The following is a 21,435-nucleotide window of genomic DNA, read 5'->3' on the forward strand; positions in this document are numbered from 1 at the left end:
GGGGGAACCCTGAGCAGCACTGCATTGCAATGCCACTTGCTCAAATTTTGCCTGGCTGCCCCCCATAGATGCAGAACTGGGCAACCAGGACCAGGAGAAGCTGCCCTAGCCCAGGATGGCACTGATGAATGGCCAGCAAGGTTGCGGGTGGGCTATGGGTTTAGTGAAGAGAGCAGTTGGGGATGTTGGTGGTGGCAGGGTTGGAGGCTGGAATGAGGTGCTGAGGGCTGTGTGAACAGCATGTATGTCTGGGCTGCTGGAATGTGTGTGAGGGCTGTCAGGTTAAGTGTGGGCTGGTGGAGGCTTGTTATGTGGAGTAGGACGGGCACTCGGAGGTCTGTGGGGAGAGCGGGGCATTGGGTAGTATGTGTGTGAAGTGGGGCATGTAGGAGGTTGGGGTGCTTAGCTGTCTATTTTATGAAAGGTTCAGAGCAGACAATTTCCACAGTGCACAAGGCCCCAAAATTCTTTCTTCCAAGCCTGGTTCCTGCCGGGGTCTACAGTGTAGACTCTGTTGCATTCCAAGTAAGGAAAAACCGCAGGACTTCGCTTTGCATCTTGGCAGGCTTGCAGATTCCTAACCCGAACACCACACTTTCACCAACATAAGCAAATGAGCATGCCACTGATGCTTTATATGTGCCCTGAGACTAATCAGATGCATTTTTATAACTAAACACTCCATAAATAGTGGTAAGAAAGGCTGTAACTTTAGGCACAAACCCATGATATCTGTAATGTAAAGTAACAGTAATCATAAACAGCACTGTAAATCACAGAGCTGAGAGTAACTCTATAAGGCATTAACATCTCATTCAAAGCCAGACTGGAAAGGAAGCCTAGAAGGTTAGTTGCACTGGCACATAAGCAATCAGTGTGTGTCTGGGGCTGTGAATACTGTGTACATACATACCTACAGCAGAGACGGGAGCGGGGAGAATGCGCTGCTCTTCTGGCTGACACAGGAAACTCTGCGGACGGAGTTGGAAAATAAGTGTCCACTGGCGGGATGATCATTGTGAGACAGGACCTCTGAGAGAGGAGCAGTGACAGGGAAAGGGGTGGGGTGGGGGTGAATGAATGGGGCTCCCAGGGCCCAGGGGAGAAATCAGGACCAGCATTTATAACTGTGTGAAAATGAACCCTTCTTTTCCTTGGCTTTGCATGTATTTGAACATTACCCTTTAAATAAAAAGTGTCACTAAGAGAGCAAGAGTGAGTGTGTGTGATTACAGTACATCTAGCGAACCCAGGCCTATTGAAATGAGAATGTTTGTTTAAAACCTTCCTAGGAGACCTCAAAGCCCTTCCCCTGTGGGGGAAGAGGAGGTGGGTTTCCAGTCTAGGGTCCACCTGGGAGGAAAGGGAAGGAGGGCAGGAACTGGGGTGGACTGAGGGAGGTGTGGGTAGGTCAGGAGCAGGTCTACAGGGTTGCGTATCATTTCCCTGCCTCTGGGCTTAAGGAACATATCTGGTAAAAGTAACAGCCTTTGCTGTGGATCTGCCTCCTGGTGGCCCATGCGGGTGACTATGTTGCCAGAGTCCCTGGCTGCTAGCTCATGCCTGCACCCACTCATTTAGAGATGCTAGTACAGTAGGTGAAAGTCCTGAATTTAGGAGTGTCTCAATCTGATGCATGTATTACATGTCCTAGGCACGAGGCATTCTTTCGGAATGGACCTTTTAAAGTAGGACGCACTGCAGTATGAACAAGGAGATCACCAGGGGCCAGAGTAATAATGGGATATGAGGTTTCTGTACTATGACTCTGCCTTTCCATCAACCATCAGGAATCATTAGGCAAACCCCAGCCTCCTCTCTCTCCTCTTTAGCTGTTCTGATTTGGATAGCCTCCTAAGTCACTTAGATGCTTTGGCAAATATTTTAAACTACATCTTGTTTTATTACTACAGGAGAATAATTTAGACCCCTAGCATATCTGCTGAGAATTGTGTTTCTTCTGTCAAGACTTAGGGGATAGACTTTGTAGAACAAAGGCTCATTCATCAATAAATTTCCTTGTTTTTAAGACAGATAGAATCCTAGAATCATCTGCATTTTGTCTGTTAACATTTGGGCTGTTTCTGAACATGCAAGGTAAAATGAGCTGAATTAACCTGCTGTACTTCTGACTGTACCATGTGTGCCCTAATATGTCTTAGTTTTGCCTGAATGCCATTAGACCACCTAGAGCACCGTCAGGGGAAAGGTTAATTCATTGTATGCTGATCTTCAGGGAGCTCCATGTAGGCAGACCTATCCACCTACATAGAGCGTCATTTACTTCATTTCAACAGGCACTGGGGTCTATACAGCCAAAGCTCAATCCAAGATCAGATCCTTGGTGATTCCTGAAAGCTAGCTGATTTTGTGTGTGTGTGTGTGTTTGTGCAAAAAAAAAAAAAGTTAACTGCAGGAGAATAATTCTTGTTTTCAATAAGTTTTTTTCTTCTAGAAATCTAGACATTTTACTTTCATTTCCATTTTTCTTGGTTTGTCTGTGTTTGTGTTTTTCAGTGTCTCTTATACAGTGATTGTACTAAAGCATATTTCCAAGTTCATTATTTGATTTAACTTTAACAGAAACAGTGTTTGCTCATACAAAAGTAATTATAACTGTATCTATTGTTTGTTTAATGAGCATGTTTGAATGTGTGGGTATTTGTGATATTAGTTAATTACCAACATTAACTCAGTCGTGGCGTCATTATTCTAGGTCCCTAGTCTTTAAAGATTTCCTCTTTATTTTTCCAGACCTAGGTATTATAAAGTTTTATTCTCTTTATATAGTATTTAAACATTTTGTTTTTCACAAATTTTATAATACTGTAGTGCAATTACATTGTCATACCAACGATTACTAAATACTCCCCCGTTTAAAGGTGTCTGCTGGTTCCTAATTGAACCACTAGATGGGGCAAGTGACTGTGGGGTGGTGTGCTCTTAAGAGAGAAGTGTACAACTCTGAACCTTGAACATGCAGATAAATGATGAATTTGGATAAAAGGAGGTTGTTAATATTTCAATATGTGTAGTAAAAGCAATGTTCCAGTTTTATTCCTTTTGCTAGCTTTGCTAATAAATATGCCAGAAGTCCATACAGGGATCTTTATGCACCGAAGACTCTTTCATCTCGCTGTTTATTGTTTAATTCTCCTTGATTTCTTTTATCTAGTGAAACATTTTACCAGGTGTGAAATTATTATTATTTGTCTTAAAGTAACATCCAAAGTGTTGGGCAGGACAGTGATTGGCACATGTCTTGTTAGTCCCATGCTTTGGTTTAGTGTTTTAAGGTGCTCCTGTAACTAGCCACAGGTGTCCGGATTTGTTAATCCATTTAGTAGATTATCAATTTACAAATAAGGATAAAATTTCACTTTCCCCACCCTCTTTTATTTGCACTCAAACGCATCCAGACCTGGAAATCTGGAAAGTTATGAATTCCGTCTTTAACCAACCACTATCCACAAATGATTGTCCAATGTGCTTTACACTTTTAACTCTACACAATTAAATAGTTTGTATACACAAATTGCTAGCATTACTGTTTATTCAGATACAAAAGTGCAAAGTAGAACAATGCAGCAAGTATATGAGAGATTTCCTAATTTTTAGAATAGGGAATGTATTTAAAATTGATATTTTAGCTTGTTTGTTTTTCATTTGGTGTGTATTTTGTTGGCATCTCTTCATATTACAGATAATCGCTCTAAAAAAAAGTACTGCTCTGAACTGGTTTAAGCTAAGGCCCTTTTTTCCTTGTCACGCACAGACAGGAAAATACTGCAAGATGCTGGATTAGCTTGCTCGCTTTTCATTGTTTTCTTTTCCAGCAGCAATCCGTTTAGCTATGGTATGCTGAGTTTATCTGATTAGCACCTAATGAGTAAAGGGGGTAGGAGACATGTTGCCTAGATTTGAGTAATTTATACCAAATAATGTTTTTAGTACCTTTCACCTCTCTAAATACCTGAACTTTCTTGACCTTCCTAGCTTCATTCCTCCTCACCAGCTCTTTCCCATATGAAATCATGCTGTTTTAGTTGACAGGAGTACCAGCGTGATTAGCCAGATTCTGCTCAGTGTACATCCTGCTCAACAGTGTTTGACAATCTGTCTGAGGGTCACATGAATTCAACAACTGTTGTTATGCCCTTTTAGCACCCTACCAGGAAATACTGGCAGTATCAGAAATCAACAGTTCATAACATGATTACTTTTATCATTGATTTTTATAGTAAAAGCATTGGATTTATTTATAAGCAGTAAAATATCTTAGTATCTGTGTCAACAATTACAGTATGTACATTTAACAAGGATTTACTCATAGTTTGAACTGTTAAATGTTGTAAAGAATCCAATAAAGCTGAGATTTAACCATGCTTAAAATAAATGAATACTAACATAGACTGTTCTTCTTTTACTGTCACTTACTTTTTACGGTTTTTGCATAATTCTCACTTTAACCCTATACTTCAACTTATTTTTTCTCTTTTAGATTACTCCTTATTTTTTAATGCATTGTGAAATCTTAAATGTCTTAGCTAAACTCTACAAGATCTAAGAAACCATGTTTATGGATTAATGCTGCGTTATTACTTTTATACAGTGGTGTAAAGTGGCCATAGGGCAAATTAAATCAGGCCCAGGGGGTCTGTTTTTCTCTCGATATGCATGCATGAGTCCATTATAATTGAAGTAATACGTGCACATCACTAAGAGTGCATAAGCTCCTGGAGTTTCAAGAAGATAAGACTATTGTTCAGAAAATACAAACCTAGAGAGGGAGGCCATTTAAAATATTTCTAAAACAGCATATTTTCCCCAATTATAACTTTATGTAATTTTTTTTGAGTGGCCCTAAATGTTCTTTTGAAATGCTAATGTCATCGTCCTAGTAATTTATCATAATTTGAAAACTCTCATAATTATAGGCAGTTTGGAATGAAGGCCTTGATCCTCCAAGCACTTAATGTACATGCTTAACTTTATGCATGTGAGTCATCCCATAGAAATCAATGTACATAAAAGATAAACATTCCAGAATTGGGGCCTAAACTAATAGCTGAAGTGGGACCTCACAGCTGCTCTGTTAAAATGCTGCTTGCCTCCAACAATTGATCATGGGCTCATATTGAAAAAGGCAGGAGGAAAAAAACCCAAGGTATGATAGGGTGGTTTTTTTTTTAAATAGGGGTGAATTTTCTTTGTGAAATACTTTTTTTATAAATAGTTAAGGCAACAGGTCCTAAGATGCACTGAGAGGGGAGGAATGTGATAAAAGTCAGTACGTAGGTGACTTGGCTTGGAACCATAGAAAGAGCAGCATTGTCTGGTTTGCTGTAACAGAACACAAATTTTAGGAAATTTTAAAAATTAACTAGACAAAGAATACTAGAAACACCAGAACAACTAACGAACATGAAGGAATGGGTAAAAGGGAGAGGGGACATTCTGAAAAGTGACTAAGATATTTGAAAAACTTCTAGAAAGCTAGGCAGCAGCAAAGAGTGAAAACATTGCTTAATTCAGTTACAGCAGAAAAAGCCATAAATAAAATACATAAGATTTGAAGTGTCTATTTATATTCTGATTGTTCACTCATGAGTGTAAGCACATCACAAAGAGCCGCACCTTTAGCTGAGAATATGCTGGTTATACCCAGTGCTACATCATCAAGTACAGTGGAATCTATTTATATACATTTTCATAATGGAAAATCTACCTCAAGGGAAAGTTAAGGTAGCATTCACAAGTCAAGAAATGGCAAAGTTAAGATTCAGAGGGGTAGCCGTGTAAGTCTGGATCTGTAAAAGCAGCAAAGAGTCTTGTGGCACCTTATAGACTAACAGACATTTTGGAGCATGAGCTTTCGTGGGTGAATACCCACTTCTTCGGATGCATGTACCTTAACTCTCTTCTCCCTTGTACATAAGAACGGCCATATTAGGTCAGACCAATCGTCCATCTAGCCCAGTATCCTGTCTTCTGACAGTGGCCAATGCCAGGTGCTTCTGAGGGAATGAACAGAACAGACAATCATTGAGTGATCCATCCCTTGTTGTCCACCCCCAGCTTCTGGCACACAGAGAGTAGGGACACTCAGAGCATGGTGTAGCATTCCTGACTGTCCTGATAATAGCCATTGATGGACCTATCCTTCCTGAAGATGCAGTCTGGTACAGTCTTTAATTACATGATCACATATAGTTTCTCAAATACAATATCATAGACTAGTCTCTGTGTAGCTGCATCTTCTACTTCTGTGTGCTTTCCTGTATCTGCCAGACAAACAGAATCCATGAAAGTCATTTATACAGAAGATGTATGTACAAGATCTTCTATGAGCTTTGCACACCATGAACTATCAGTTCTATCCTTTGCTTTCGCTCATGTTTCTAACATCCCTATCAAACCTCTTTGGCACCATGTAAGTGATCTGACAACCATTGCATTCTTGTAGTAATTAAGAAACTATTTCTATGAACCTTGCTAGCCTGTGAATACATGAATGATGCAACCATATGATTTGAGAGCCAATCTTCTATTCTTTCAGTCATAGCTGCCAATTGCTGCAGTTACATTCCTATCAAATGTGTGTGGTCCTTCTGGACTTATTAGCCTCTCAGGCATATTATCAGTAGCAGCCAGGGGCGGCTCCAGGCCCCAGCACACCAAGCGTGTGCTTGGAGCAGCATGCCGCGGGGGGCGCTCTGCCGGTCGCCGGGAGGGCGTCAGGTGGCTCCGGTGGACCTCCCGCAGGCGTGCCTGCAGAGGGTCCGCTGGTCCCGCGGCTTCGGTGGAGCATCCGCAGGCACGTCTGCGGGAGGTCCACCAGAGCCGCGGGACCGACAACCGGCAGAGTGCCCCCTGCGGCGTGCCACTGTGCTTGGGGCGGCAAAATGGCTAGAGCCGCCCCTGGTAGCAGCTTGATGTGATGATATGTGTTTGCAGATGTAATATCTCATGTATAATATCTCATGGTCAATTCATGCAGTTAAAATAATTGCAACTCATGCCAGCTGTCCACCTTGCCCCAAGCCCATGCCCCTGAGCACGGCTTGGTATGATCACAAGCTCAGTATTTCCATACTGTCTATAGGGTGAGTATTTGTATTTGCTTGTGGACATCATGGGTTTCCTTTGTAGGTGCTGTCTGTGGCCTGTCTTGTCACCCCCACTGTCATTCTTGACATATCACTTACACAACATAGTGTTCAGCTAATCTGCTTGATGCTGCTTAGTTGTAGTACTGTGTGTGCTGATTGCTCCACCACTGAGGTGAAATGATTTGCTCTGGCAGATTCACTGCTGGCTCCAGGTTTTGAAAGACAGGATATGATAATGCTGTTTTTTATGTATAGCGAGCTGTGCTCCTTTTTCAAGCTCGACAGCATCATCTGTGGCAACTTTCACCCTTCTCTGTATGCCAGGATATATGTGTGTTGCTTATGTAACCCATATTAAGAGAGTGTGGCTCTTTCTCCACCTCTCATGGCTGGTCCACATAAGGTTAATTAGTTCATTACAGCTGACAGCTAGAACCCAAAGGGTAAAATTTTTCAGAAGTGCCTAATTCCAAATGGGAGGATGGGGGGGAAGTGACCTAGGCACTCAGGAGCCTAAGTCCATTGACTTTCTCCTACGGGCCTACGTCACTTTTGTAAATGGCACTTTGGTGCCTGAGTCACTTGGCACTTTTAAAAATGTTATCCTTGGTCCTTTGGCTTAAGTAGTGGAAGTTCGTACTTTCAGCTCTGAAGGGAGGTCCCTGGTTTAAACCCCATTAAAGGCCTAAATCAGTTATACTTTCTCATTGTCTGGCAACTTTTTTGCTGCCATTTTATCATGTTTTTCTATTTTCTAAATATTCACAACTCACGTTAAATTTTGGACCAGACAGTAAATCTTCAGGAATATTCTAGCAATGTATGAGGTAATTATGGAAATATTTTATATAATTAAATATATAATATTGGAGTCCCTTATAATTTGATTCAAAGGGATTTGACTAAAACGATCATAAATATGTGAACTTTATTTTTGCTGCTTTGCTTTCCCCTCCCCCCCAGGTTTGCAATTATGTGCGGCTATATGTCTGAGTTTGACAGTATACAAAACAAAATCAAGAATGGCTGTCTCTTTAAGGTATGTTTTTAGTAGTTTCATTAGCAACTATTCTTAATTTACTTTCCCCGATAGTTTGCTGCAAAACCCTCCCTTTTATACTAACAGCCTCAGGGTATGTTTCAATGCCAGTGTTATGATTAAGAAATTATTTGTATGTGCTCCTACCACATATTGTCCATAGCTTTCAAACTACAAGGATTTAAGTATGACTTCATATATCAATGGCAAGATTTTTGCTTTATTCTTTGACCTTAGCAAAGTGGGGGGAAAGAATTCTGCTGTTGTAATTAAAAAAAAATGAAACAAGTTTAAGACTAAATGCAGCCATTTCCTACAGTGATTGATGTTGCTTCATGTCACCCTGGGGAAGTGATAATTTTGTTTACTGTTTCCCATTTGCAGATACATGTATATTTCACATTCAGAAACGTGGGCTATGTCACTTAGCATTGTAACATGGGGGAAGGTCTTGCCAGGGGCTTTGTCCTTATCCTCCTTTTCTAGCTTTACATCTTTCCCAGGGATTCTCATACACACACATGGCTTCAATTACCATCTTTACACGGGTGATTCATAAATCTGTCTTTTTGCTCCTGACTCATGTCTGGCCCCCCAAGCCTGTATTTCAGCCTCTTTCCAGCATCTCCTCTACAGCAGCAGAGTACACTCCCATAGGGACCCTCAGCCTGCTTCTTGGAGTCCTGGCCCCTAGGATATTGGCAAGAGAATGCCGTGGCCAGCATCCCTGCTTCTATTAGCTATACCAACCAGTGCCCAGTGTCTTGTGTTATTTCCTTTGTAGCTCCAGTTTTGAAGGTTTCTTTTGATGTTTAATTTTTATCTATTACATGGCACCATGGATGTGCATCACACTTTATAAAACAAAAAGAAGGAACTAAGTCTCTGCCACAGAAATCTTAAAATCTTAGTTGTAATTGAAAGGTGTCTAAGGAGAAGTTTTACCATGTGCTATTATATTTTAAATGTTATTTATTGAGGCTCACATGCACCTATACGATCCATGTTGAATACCACCTTACTGCACAAGTAGTCCCAATGAATGAATGAGATCCAGAAATAGAAGGCTGATAAACTTGTGCTGCTATTCAACAAGAGCAAGGGTAGCAGAATGGTCCCTTATATATCACTATTCAGCGGTACCAAGGCATTTTACATTACACAGTAAATAAATAAATAAATAAATAAAAACTAATAAACACCGGTGCCAAATAAGGCAGTTTGTATCAATGAAAATGCTTCCATAATTAAGGAAGATTGTTAGCAATTGTCTAAATTGAAAGGTGTTATTTAAGTTGGGATGTGAAAGAGCATATTGTATAATATCAATATAGTACAAATCTCATCTCAGAGAGCATTCCACCCTTACAGTACCAAGTGAGTAAAGCCTAGAGTATCTGGACACACAGAAAAGGTCAAGAATAGAAGAAAATGAATCGATCATGAGCCAGATATAATTACAAGAGGGTCGTATAATTAAGAAGTAATTTTTGCAGTTAGAAAAGGAGTGAGTTTAAGAAGAGTCTCAAATTTTAACAGTACAATTTTCAGTAAGAGTCTCCTCTTCAGAGGTAACTTCTGAAATCACATGAATAATATAGAAACATGGGAATTACAGGGAAAAATAGATTGAAAGAGTAGTATATATGTGAATAGTTTGCAAAAAAAATGAAATAGGAAGCTCTTAGATCTGCAAGAATATGATCATTTGAGTAGTCCAGATGAGAAGTTATAATACTTTGTATCACTATTTTAGTGACTGGCTTAGTTGAAAAAAATAGAGATGTAGGAAAAGTGAAACCTACAGTATCTGACAATTGAGTTATGTTGAGAAGCAAATGATAAATCAGGGTTGCAAAAAACTCCTTCAAGAAATTCCTTATTCTTGAAATACTGATTATGCAGAAATAATTTGCCTCAAAAAATGAGACCTGAAAATGGAGAAAGGAGGGGAAAGGTGGGTTTGGAAGAAAACATCTCATTTGATTTTTATTATTCTTTGTACTGTTTAATTCAGACCCATTTTATCTCCAGAACTGCGGGGCATGGGCATAGGAGCTGTACTTCAAGTCACATTTCAATTGAAAAGTTAGATCTGAGGTTCAATTCCTGTCTTAGACATTTATGTCCAATTAATTCTAGGTTTCTGACTATCTGCCGTGGATGTATTTTCATATTATCCACCTCACAGAAAACCAGGTCCTGCTTCTGAATATAAAACGTTATGTGGTGCCATGTTCCACACTAGAGGAGGTTACACTTCAGTGGTTGATCATTTGTTCAGGCATACAGTATCTAGGAAGCAAAATAGGAGTGTTCGCATAGGGTTGATGCGCTATACTTTTCTAATACCAGATAGGGATAAAACCAGGGGTGAAAGTAACTTACAGGACTTACCGGTACTGCTGGAGTCCTGAGGGGGCATGGCCTCAACCGGAAGAGGAGGGGCTTCTCAAGATTTAAAGGCCCTGGGGCATTGGCTGTGGCTGGGAGCCCCAGGACCTTTAAATCAACTGGGGGCTCCCAGCTCCAGAGGTGGCTGAGAGCCCCTGGGGCTCAGGGGCAAATTAAAGGGGCCGGGGCTCCAGCTGCCGCGGAGCTCCAGGCCCTTTAAATCCCCACCGCAGCTCCGGCTGCCGAGCTGCGGGCGGGATTTAAAGGGCCTGGAGCTCCCCGCTGTGGCGGGGAGCTCTGAGCCCTGTAAATCCCGGCCCCAGCCCGGCCGCCGAGCCGCGGGTGGGATTGAAAGGGCTCTGGGCTCCCCACCTGCTGGGGAGCCCAGAGCCCTTTAAATTCCTGCTGCGGAAGCCGGTGCGGTGCGGTCCGGCACGGCGTACTGGCTCTTGCCAGTACACCGGACCAGACCGGCTTACTTTCACCTCTGGATAAAACCAAAGTTTAATAGGTTTGGAGTACATCAGTCTTGTTTGTTTGTTTTAAATCTCTTTCAACTGTTTGTTTGAACTTTAGAGGAGTTAGGTCATATTATAAATGCAATGTGTCCTGGTACGTTATGTGCAGAGTTGTTAAATAATTGCGTTTGCGGTTTTCTTCTGTAAGCAAGGGTATTGCCAGTTAAAATATTTACAGATCATTAGAAGAACTGTAGCAAAAGCAGTCACAAAAGATAACTTGAATAAATTTGCACTGATTTTGCAATGCAGTTTTAAAGTTTGAAGGCAACTCCCAACCAGAAATGAATATCCCATTTTCTTTCTTTTGAACTTATTTTTAACAGGAACATCTAGACAAAGCAATTGAACTTAAGCCTCAAGAACCTTTTTTATATTACCTAAATGGAAGATGGTGCTATTCAGTAAGTTGTTTTCTATGCCTAACAGTTGACTTGAATGTGCTGAAAAATGATGATGTGTTTACAATGGAATACTATAACTGAAATCTGAGAGAAATGACACATTTATTGAAGTGGAAATGTTGAAATTGTAAACAAATCATTGCTATGTACTTGTCATGAAATAATTTCTACATGCCTGGTTATTAATACAGACTGCCCTCACTACCTATTGTTATCATACTTGTTAACTATACCACATACCCTTATTCAAAGCCTCTTGTTTTGAATTTTGTTTTATTATTTACACACATCAATGAATGGTAACTAAGATTTGGAGAGGAAGCATGGGTGGTTAGGTGTTAGGTACAAGCTGCTTTCTGCAAGCCTCTCTATTGTTTCTTTTCCCTTTAGTCTGGGACTTCTTCCATAGCTCAGCTTTCCTAGCCTTGCCCCGTTTCAGGGCTTAACTCCCTTTTCAGAGTCCTCACCCAGTCCTGCCCTTCTCGCTGGCCTACAGTCCAGAGGTGTTCCCTTCTACTCCCAACTTTTCTTCCCAGCCTTCTCCTAGTCTGGCTAGGATCCTAGAACTTCCTCCTCCCCACCACTCTATTTTCAGAGACTGATTGTAGACGCTCCCTGCAGCCCCTTTTCTGCTTTTAACTTCCTGGCTTTTAATAACCACACAGCTCCTTCCCAGCTGGCACTCATGTTTCATTAAATCCAGCTTTTCCTCCCAATGCATCCAGGAACATAACTGGCCTTCCCAGCCCAAATTAGCTCTTTCAGGCCCCAGGTGGGAGTACACATCCCATCTTAGTGCTGTAGCTTTGTTAGATTTTCTTGAAAGTTATACAAACAAATACATGGCTTTTTTATAATAAAGTTTTTCATTGCTCCAGTAATGCAAAGGAGCTGTAAACCTGACCTAAGCCTCTGGTTGAGATGGATTTATAGCTGCTTTGTATCACAGGAGTGGTACAGAACAGCCAAAACATACCAGTGAAACTGCAGCAAGGCCTCTAATAAAGGCTATGTAAGTGTTAAAAGTTGACTCTCTTGAGTTTTCTTTTTGCAAATTACTTACAATTGCCAGACTCACCCTTGGTTTAACTCAAGTGATTTCAGTGATGTTACACCAGGGATCAATTTGACCCAACTACTTATACCATATTCTTTGTAATTCTCTTACTCTCATTCACTGGTAAGTGAAAAGCCTATGGAGTTTGTGCTGGATAAATGGGTAGATACGTATGCAGACTGTTATGGCATTTCTCAACTCTTATACTGGCAAACATGAAAGTATTTGTGTTGGAAGCTGATAGTTTACAACAAGGAGGCTGTCCGGTTATTTAATTTCTGCCAGAAGTCCTGAGACATTATACAATTACTTAATTCAGTTCCATCTTAATATACTGTAATAAAACAAGAAGAACCTCTCATGATATTTAAGTAGGTGACAGTAATATTTTTGCTAAAATTGGATGGATTGGAAGGTTTTATTGAGGACAATTGTATTGTGTTTTTAATTAGCTATTACCAAGGAAGCATTGAGGGAGGAAATTCTTTAGGGATGCAAGTCTTTCCCAGGCTGAATTTTCAGATTGAATGGGTTTGTTTCCTTGGTAACAGATTCCTGGTATTTGAAAAAGACTTTGAATGGACACAGTTTGCATTTTGTTAATTAGCCGACAGCACTAAGTTCTGGTACTGCTGGACCCTGGGAGAAAGGGAGGCTGCTAAGAACTTCTCATGTAGCCTTAAAATCTCCAGTAGAAAATTGCAGTCTGCTCCCCGTCCTCCAATAGTAGGATTTTGTATGAGATTTTTGGCAGCCACCACCTCTGGCAGCAGCCTATGGGTAGCTTTCTTTCCTCCCTGGCAGTAACAGAGAGAGGCAGCTGCCAGTCCCCATCCCCTTCTATTGATACCCTGGTTTCTGGAGATGTCTTCTTGATTGTTCACCTCTTTGTCAGTAGGTGGGATATCTTGGTGACTTCTCCCCCTCCAACATAGTAGGGTTAATCGGGGAGTTGATGACTCCTTGGGCTCTCTCCTCTGAGCACCTTTTTCAAGCAGGGAAAACAAAAAGAAGCATGGGAAAGGGAAACGACCGAACCCTCCTCATCCTCAGATAGTAGAGAACTGTCGTCTTCTTCAGACTCTCAGATGTATGACAGACTCCAGTGGGGGAAAGCAGGCTTTTTTAAGACAGATGCCCTCCAAAAGCTAATTGTTTAGCCTTCAAAATTGATCCTGATGGTGGTATGGATTCTATTCCTCCAAGGGACATCAGGAAACGATAAAATCCTGGGATGATGCCTTGTTTTCAATATCTGATTTCCAGAAAGTATAATGGACTCTGAATGGAAAGACCCCACAGAAAGAGGGGCATCACCAGATTATGCCAGAAGGTGTATAAAGTTCAAAGAGGGAGAACATCAAAATTCTCCTCAGATCCCAAAGGGGATTCCTCCATTTGTAAAATGCTAATAAACCCACTCTCCCAGTAGAAGGGACAGGCACCCTCAAGGATCCCGGTGACAAGAAGCTTATGTTTCTCCTGAAATGAGACCATAATGCTTCTTCCCTTGCCCTTTGCAATGCCGTCAGGGTAGCTTCAAGCTATGAAGTTAGAGCCATGGGCTAGCTTCAAAAATCCTAACCTAAGAAAGGTTAAAAAATCAATCAGAGGCCTGCGGATGGCTTGTTCTTCTTATACTGTGTTCCTGTGATATCAGCCACGTCCTGCTCTGCTCTCCACTCCCAGGAGGAACCTGTGGTTCTGAACCCAGGAAGCAGACAGTGGGTGAAATCCTGGCCCAATTGAAGTCAAGGGAATTTTGCCACGGCCATTGAGAGGGTCCGCATTTCACCTAGTCTTTCTGAAACCCATCTTGTACAGGCCTCCCCAGCTATCTCACACTCTTTGGGATAACCCCAAACATTGTAATTAAAGGGTTTTTTAAAACTGGAACAAGTTTGAGTTCAACAGCTCCAATACAATTCTTTCCTTGGCATCAGTATAGCCCTGAAACACCTTTTTAAATAGGATACACATTCTGGGCCAACTTTGTGCCTTTTATTTTTGCACCACTTCCATGACACAAAGGGAATGGAGAACAACTCCAGTAGGATGGGTGAGGATTCTCTTTGCCTAGAGGAAGCGGTTAGAGTATCAATCTGAATGCTTAAAGCTCTGTAGAAGGCAGTAGGAAGCTTATGTATTATCCATAATAATAGTACCAAGCCCTGTGCACATTAAGTATTATTAAAAATGAAATATTTCCCATCCATACTTTTAAAATGTAGATAACTGTGTTGCTTTAAATTGGCGTTTCTTTGTAATATAAAAAAGGCAGAGCAAAGCTATTTATTTTAGTTTGAGCAGTGCAAAAGCGCACCCAAGCCAGCCAAAATACCAAGCCAGACCCCAGTAAAGTAATTCTGATTAAATCTGGTAAGAAAACAAGACAACTGCCAGACAGAACTTGTATTTAAATTTCAGCCTGCAGAATTAAAGCAGCAAATTATAAATTCCACAGTGCAAAAACTTGGAAGTGCCCTTCACTATTGCATCATAGTAGGGGTGTGTGTGTGTGTGTGTGTAAGTAACTCTAGAATTTTGGGTGGTCCAGAGATGTTCAATATGAGCAGTTTCTCTCCCTTCCTTTTTCATTCCTACCCTACTAATGGGTTCACTGTATCTGGATCAGATGGACCTAAAGATACCAGTAATACCTTCCTCCCACTCTAAGAGAGCAAAGAGCATTGCAGCAATGGGTTGGCTTGAAGAAAGCAATATATTCTTTTAAACTCTGATGCAACCTCTCTATCCCACTCAATGGGATTTAGAAAATAAAGAGCAGGTGAAAAGTGCAGTGTGAGGAGGAGGAATCATTTTATCTACACACTAGCTTACATTTGTACGTTTTAGCTCACATGCTGCACTTAGTAGCACGATATTGGCACTATGCATTGCAGGGGAGAAACACCATGTTGTTTTAATGAACAGGAAACCGCGAGCTTGTCAAAGAGTATTTCTCTCGAAACCAGGTCTTTGAAAGAGGCATTGGGAGGGAGACAGATAATGAAAATTGCTACAGTTACTTCTTAATATTGTTTATCTGCAGAATATTATTTTTAGTGGTTTCAAGTGAAAGACTTACTGATGACATCATTTCTCAGGAACTGGCTTTTGCCAGAAGACCAGCGAGACTTGGCCAGGTTGCTTTGTCTCCATGCAATGCTACTCAAACTTGGCCAAAACGATTGAGGTCAGACAAGAAAATAGTCTGTATACACTTTACTGTTGTATGCTGGCTACATTAATACTTTGCAATGGCATATTTTATAGAACAGTTTATAATAAGAAATAAAAAATTCACATCCGGTGAAAATTTTAAAATTATAGTGAATGGCAGTGGCTAGGTATATGTTACGATCATTAGTTTTGGATAGATTCTTTTCTTTAATGGAAAGCTATCAGCTTTCAAAATCAGGTGGATAATAGCCGACTGCAGCAGCAAAGAGCAGAGGAGCAACTAAGTAAGGGTTTGAGGGTTCTGAAGCTCTCCATCCCCCATTCTCATTCACCACCAATCATCAGTACTGTAGCACAACAGACATGAATTTTAAAGGCCCAAGTCTTTGGTTACAATGTGATGCTCGGTCTAAGCTGAGACAGGGTTGACTCACCACATTTTTCAGCTCCTGGTTCTCACATGAATTCTTCTCATCTCTTCATTCTTTGGTCGCGTCCCCTCCTCTCTTGCCCCTCTATGAAGGTCATGCCAGCAGTTGCCAAGGAATCTTAGCCCTGGTCTTCACTACGAATTTAGGTCAAATTTAGCAGCGTTACATTGATTTAACCCTGCACCCGTCCACATGATTAAGACATTTTTTTCAACTTAAAGGGCTCTTAAAATCGATTTCTGTACTCCTCCCCCGACGAGGGGATTAGCGCTGACATTGACCTTGCTGGGTCGAATTTGGGGTAGTGTGGGGTAGTGTGGTCGCAATTTGATGGTATTGGCCTCCGGGAGATATCCCAGAGTGCTCCATTTTGACCGCTCTGGACAGCACTCTCAACTCAGATGCACAGGCGAGGTAGACAGGAAAAGGCCCACGAACTTTTGAATCTCATTTCCTGTTTGGCCAACGAGGCAAGCTGCAGGTGAGTGCAGATGTCATCAGCAGAGGTGACCATGATTGAGTCCCAGAATCGCAAAAGAGCTCAAGCATGGACTGAACGGGAGGTACGGGATCTGATCGCTGCATGGGGAGACGAATCTGAGCTTTCAGAATTCCATTCCAAAAGACGAAATGCCCAAATATTTGAAAAAATCTCCAAGGGCATGAAGGACAGAGGCTATAACAGGGACCCGCAGCAGTGCCCTGTGAAACTTAAGGAGCTGAGGCAAGCCTACCAAAAAAGCAGAGGGGCAAATGGCCGCTCTGGGTCAGAACCCCAGACATGCTGCTTCTATGATGAGCTGTATGGCATTCTAGGAGGTGCAGCCACCACTACCCCAACCCTGTGCTTTAACTCTGTCAATGGAGTAGCACGCAACAGGGATGCAGGTTTTGGGGACGAGGAAGATAGCTCACAGCAAGGAAGCAGAGAAACTGTTTTCCCCAACAGCCAGGAACGGTTTCTCACCCTGGACCTGGAGCCAGGCAGAGAAGGGACCTCTGGTGAGTGTACCTTTGTAAATATTATACATGGTTTAAAAGCAAGCGTGTGTAATGATTAATTTGCCCTGGCATTCACAGCCAGTACAGCTACTGGAAAAGTCTGTTAACGTGTCTGGGGATGGAGTGGAAATCCTCCAGGGACATCTCCATAAAGCTCTCCTGGAGGTACTCCCAAAGCCTTTGTAAAAGGTTTCTGGGGAGGCCAGCCTTATTCTGTCCTCCATGGTAGGACACTTTACCATGCCAGGCCAATAGCATGTAGTCTGGAATCATTGCATAACACAGCGTATGGTCCCTGGTGTTTTGCTGGTTTGCTGGTGTCAATTCTTTATCTCTCTGGGCCCAGAATCGGCGTTCCATGGCATGAACCTGCCCCATTAACACCATGATGTGCACATTGCCAGGGCCCGTACTTTGAGAGAAATCTGTGTCCGTGTCCTCATCACTCTTGTCACTGCGCTGCCGTCGCCTTCTCACCTGGTTTTGCTTTGGCAGGTTCTGGTTCTGCATATACTGCAGGATAATGCACGTGGTGTTTACAGTGTTCATAATCGCCGTAGTGATCTGAGCGGGCTCCATGCTTGCGGTGCTATGGCGTCTGTGCTGAAAAAAGGCGTGAAATGATTGTCTGCCATTGCAGACTGACGACATGGCTTACAGGGAATTAAAATCAACAAAAAGGGGTGGGTTTGCATCAAGGAGAAATACACAGAATGGTCCCATCAGGGATTGAACTTAAAACCCTGGGTTTAGCATGGCCAGTGCTCAAACCACTGAGCTATCCCTCCCCCCACTATTCATGGAGGAAGAGAAGGGGGGAGCAAATGAATACAAAACAAATCTGGTCTCTCTTGTTTTGATCCATTCCATCTCTCTTATACATCTTAGGCTGGCAGCAGATGGTGCAGTATGACTGCTAGCTGTTGTCGTATCCTGGGTACTTGCCAGAAGACGGTGCAGTACGACTGCTAGCCATTGTCGTCTCCTGGCTGCTCGCCAGAAGACGGTGCAGTACGACTGCAGGCAGGACTGAATCTCCATGAGACTAAACTTAAAAAGAGAATGACCTGGAGTCACTCCCATTTATGTCCAGGCGCCTCTGACAGACCTCACTGAGGTCTTTGACTGACCTCATCGAGATCGGCTAAAAGCGCACCCAGGAGACGACGACAACGGCTACCAGTCTTAATGCACCGTCTGCTGCCAAAAGGCAATGAGCTGCTGCTGTGTGCAATGCAGTACTGTGTCTGCCAGCACCCAGAAGACGTACGGTGATGGTCAGATGAGCGGGCTCCATGATTGCTGTGGTATGGCATCTGCCTGGGTAACCCAGGAAAGAAGGCTCAAAACGATTGTCTGCCGTTGCTTTCATGGGGGCGGGGCCTGAAGACATGTACCCAGAACCACCCGCGACAATGTTTTTGACCCATCGGCCACTGGGATCTCAACCCAGAATTCCAATGGGCGGCAGAGACTGCGGGAACTGTGGGATAGCTACCCACAGTGCAACGCTCTGGAAGTCGACGCTAGCCTCGGTACTGTGGACGCACTCCGCCGAGTTAATTGTCTTAATGGTCTTAAGTGGAGACACACACAATCAACTGTATAAAATCGATTTCTAAAAAATCGACTTCTATAAATGCGACCTAATTTCGTAGTGTAGACATACCCATAGTGCCTAACTCCTTGGGCATATGCCTTGTCAATCCTAGTCAATTTCAGTAAGCATCAGATGTACGGTTAAAGTACAGATGTGCAGGAGAATCATCCTGCTTTTCCTCTCCAGAAACACTAGTTTTCCTCCAAACGTTAGTTGGGGGGAAAACAGGAAGTTCCTCCACTCCGTGAAGTGGCATCCCATTTGAGAAAACCAATTTCTCCATCCCTATATTGTCATCTTTTTGCTGTTTCTGCTTTGATTAGGGATTTGGCATCTCTGTTCATTGGGTTAGGTGGTGGAACTAAAAATATTATGGCAGTGACCAACCCACTCGCTCTCAAGAATCCTTTCTTGTGACTGCTGGAGTATGCCTAGCTATATATGGAAAGGAAATGGCATACAGTATATACTGTAGTGTGACAATGACAACACAGAATGAAGAAAACTCCAGAAGGTGCCTTTACACCAGCCTGTAATCCTGGGAAGTGAGAGGCTCCTTGGCATGTGCCATTGGTCAGAATTCAAGCAGACAGCTGGGCACCTACTTAGTGATACCTGTGTCAAATCACTGCACAAAAAATGAACTTGTCTTAGAAGAGCATTAGCTTCCCACATAATGACAATGTCAACAACTGCCTCTAATGTTCAGAAATATTTAGTAGATGGGCTATCAAGCTCTACCCTCTATTTCAACCTGACATTTTAAAAACTGATGTGGGTAGTAATAATCTCATGTCGGTTTAATCAGTATTTTGCACTGAATTTCTCATGATGTGTATATTATATTTTACAGTAAAAAGGGATTTATTAAAAAAGTCTTTAAATTATGTCAAATATTCAATGTGTGTATAAGAGATGACTCTTTGCGACAGTGAAGCAAAAATATTTTATTAAAGACTCCTTTTAGTGTTCCTTTGCACACCAAATTGTGTAAGTATACAGTAATACAAGGCAATATTTTGCTTCACAACTGGAAAGTAAGCCTTAAGTATATTTTCCTTCTCTGGTTTTATTATAGGTAGCACAGTTGTCTTGGATTGAGAAGAAAGTAGCCGCTACTCTTTTTGGGACTCCACCAACTTCAACAGTACAGGAAGCTTTGCAGAATTTCCTTAAGGTAGATCCTATCCATCAGTTCTCCTGGGTAGCTATTTACCAAATACTCTGTGTGACTGTTTTCAAGAGATCAGCTGAACAATTTATGTTCAGCAGCTATAAATTCAAGGTTCACATAGTTCTATAATAACTTTTTTTTAAAGTTAGTATGGAGTAGAGTGAGTAGCACCACTTATGTATTTATTTATTCTCTTTTTAAAAATTTCAGTAACCTCCCAGGTTAATTGCTATTAGATTTCATGTCAAAGATACGGATGCCTTCGAGTCAACAGTAACCTTAGTGAACAGCTCTTATGTTAAGCCCATTTTTTAAGGGACTTGCAGAAATGAGGATGATTTTTATGCAGTTTCAGTGGAAAACTCTGACACTGTGGCAGTTTCCTCTTTCTAATCTAAACTTTGCATTCTGTAGCTTTCAGTGGGAAATTCTTCCTTGTGTGGGAGATGAGTAAATACTAAGAGTGCATGTAATATGAAAAAAAAATGAATGGCTCCGTCACATAGGAGCATGTTCCTGTGCATTTGTCTTTGAATTCACAATTTTAAGAAAACTGTGCACACATGTTAAAGCTGCCATTGGGTAACTTATCTGTCACTGCTATTTCTGCAGCTGATAAGTATAAGCCAGGTAACAAATTCAAAAGGGTAAATTTTCATAAATGTGATTACTTAGAATCATAGATTAGGGTTGGAAGAGACCTCAGGAGGTCATCTAGTCCAATCCCCTGCTCAAAACAGGACCAACCCCAACTAAATCATCCCAGTCAGGGCTTTGTCAAGCTGGGCCGTAAAAACCTCTAAGGATGGAGATTCCACCGCCTCCCTAGGTAACCCATTCCAGTGCTTCACCACCCTCCTAGTGAAATAGTTTTTCCTAATATCCAACCTAGACCTCTCCAACTGCAACTTGAGACCATTGCTCCTTGTTCTGTCATCTGCCACCACGGAGAACAGCCTAGCTCCATCCTCTTTGGAGCCCCCTTTCAAGTAGTTGAAGGTTGCTATCAAATCCCCCCTCACTCTTCTCTTCTGCGGACTAAGCCCAGTTCCCTCAGCCTCTCCTCATAAGTCATGTGCCCCAGCCCCCAATCATTTTCGTTGCCCTCTGCTGGACTCTCTCCAATTTGTCCACATCCTTCCTGTAGTATGGGACCAAAAACTGGACGCTGTACTCCAGATGTGGCCTCACCAGTGCTGAATACAGGGGAATAATCACTTCCCTCAATCTGTTGGCAATGCTCCTACTAATGCAGCCCAATATGCCATTAGACTTCTTGGCAACAAGGGCAAACTGACTCATATCCAGCTTCTTGTCCATTTTAATCCCCAGGTCCTCTTCAGAACTGCCGCTTAGCCAGTCGGTCCCCAGCCTGTAGCAGTGCATGGGATTCTTTCATCCTAAGTGCAGAACTCTGCACTTGTCCTTGTTGAACCTCATCAGATTTCTTTTGGCCCAATCCTCCAATTTGTCTAGGTCACTCTGGACGCTATCCCTATCCTCCAGCAGGATCTACCTCTC

The 21,435-nt window shown here is 42.1% G+C and overlaps 1 protein-coding gene across 4 annotated transcripts in view; it reads left to right on the forward strand.

Moving 5' to 3' along the window:
* Nucleotides 1-21,435, forward strand: part of RMDN2 (regulator of microtubule dynamics 2) — a 61,900-nt gene that overhangs the window by 24,142 nt on the left and 16,323 nt on the right. For all 4 annotated transcript variants that reach the window (XM_039528631.1, XM_039528630.1, XM_039528628.1 and 1 more), the window contains 3 exons: nucleotides 8,076-8,151; nucleotides 11,390-11,467; nucleotides 19,819-19,917. In XM_039528631.1, coding sequence (XP_039384565.1) covers nucleotides 8,076-8,151; nucleotides 11,390-11,467; nucleotides 19,819-19,917 — 253 coding nt within the window. The remainder of the gene's footprint in view (nucleotides 1-8,075; nucleotides 8,152-11,389; nucleotides 11,468-19,818; nucleotides 19,918-21,435) is intronic.

This window comes from Mauremys reevesii, linkage group 3, assembly GCF_016161935.1.
Source record: "Mauremys reevesii isolate NIE-2019 linkage group 3, ASM1616193v1, whole genome shotgun sequence".
Lineage (NCBI taxonomy): Eukaryota > Metazoa > Chordata > Testudines > Geoemydidae > Mauremys > Mauremys reevesii.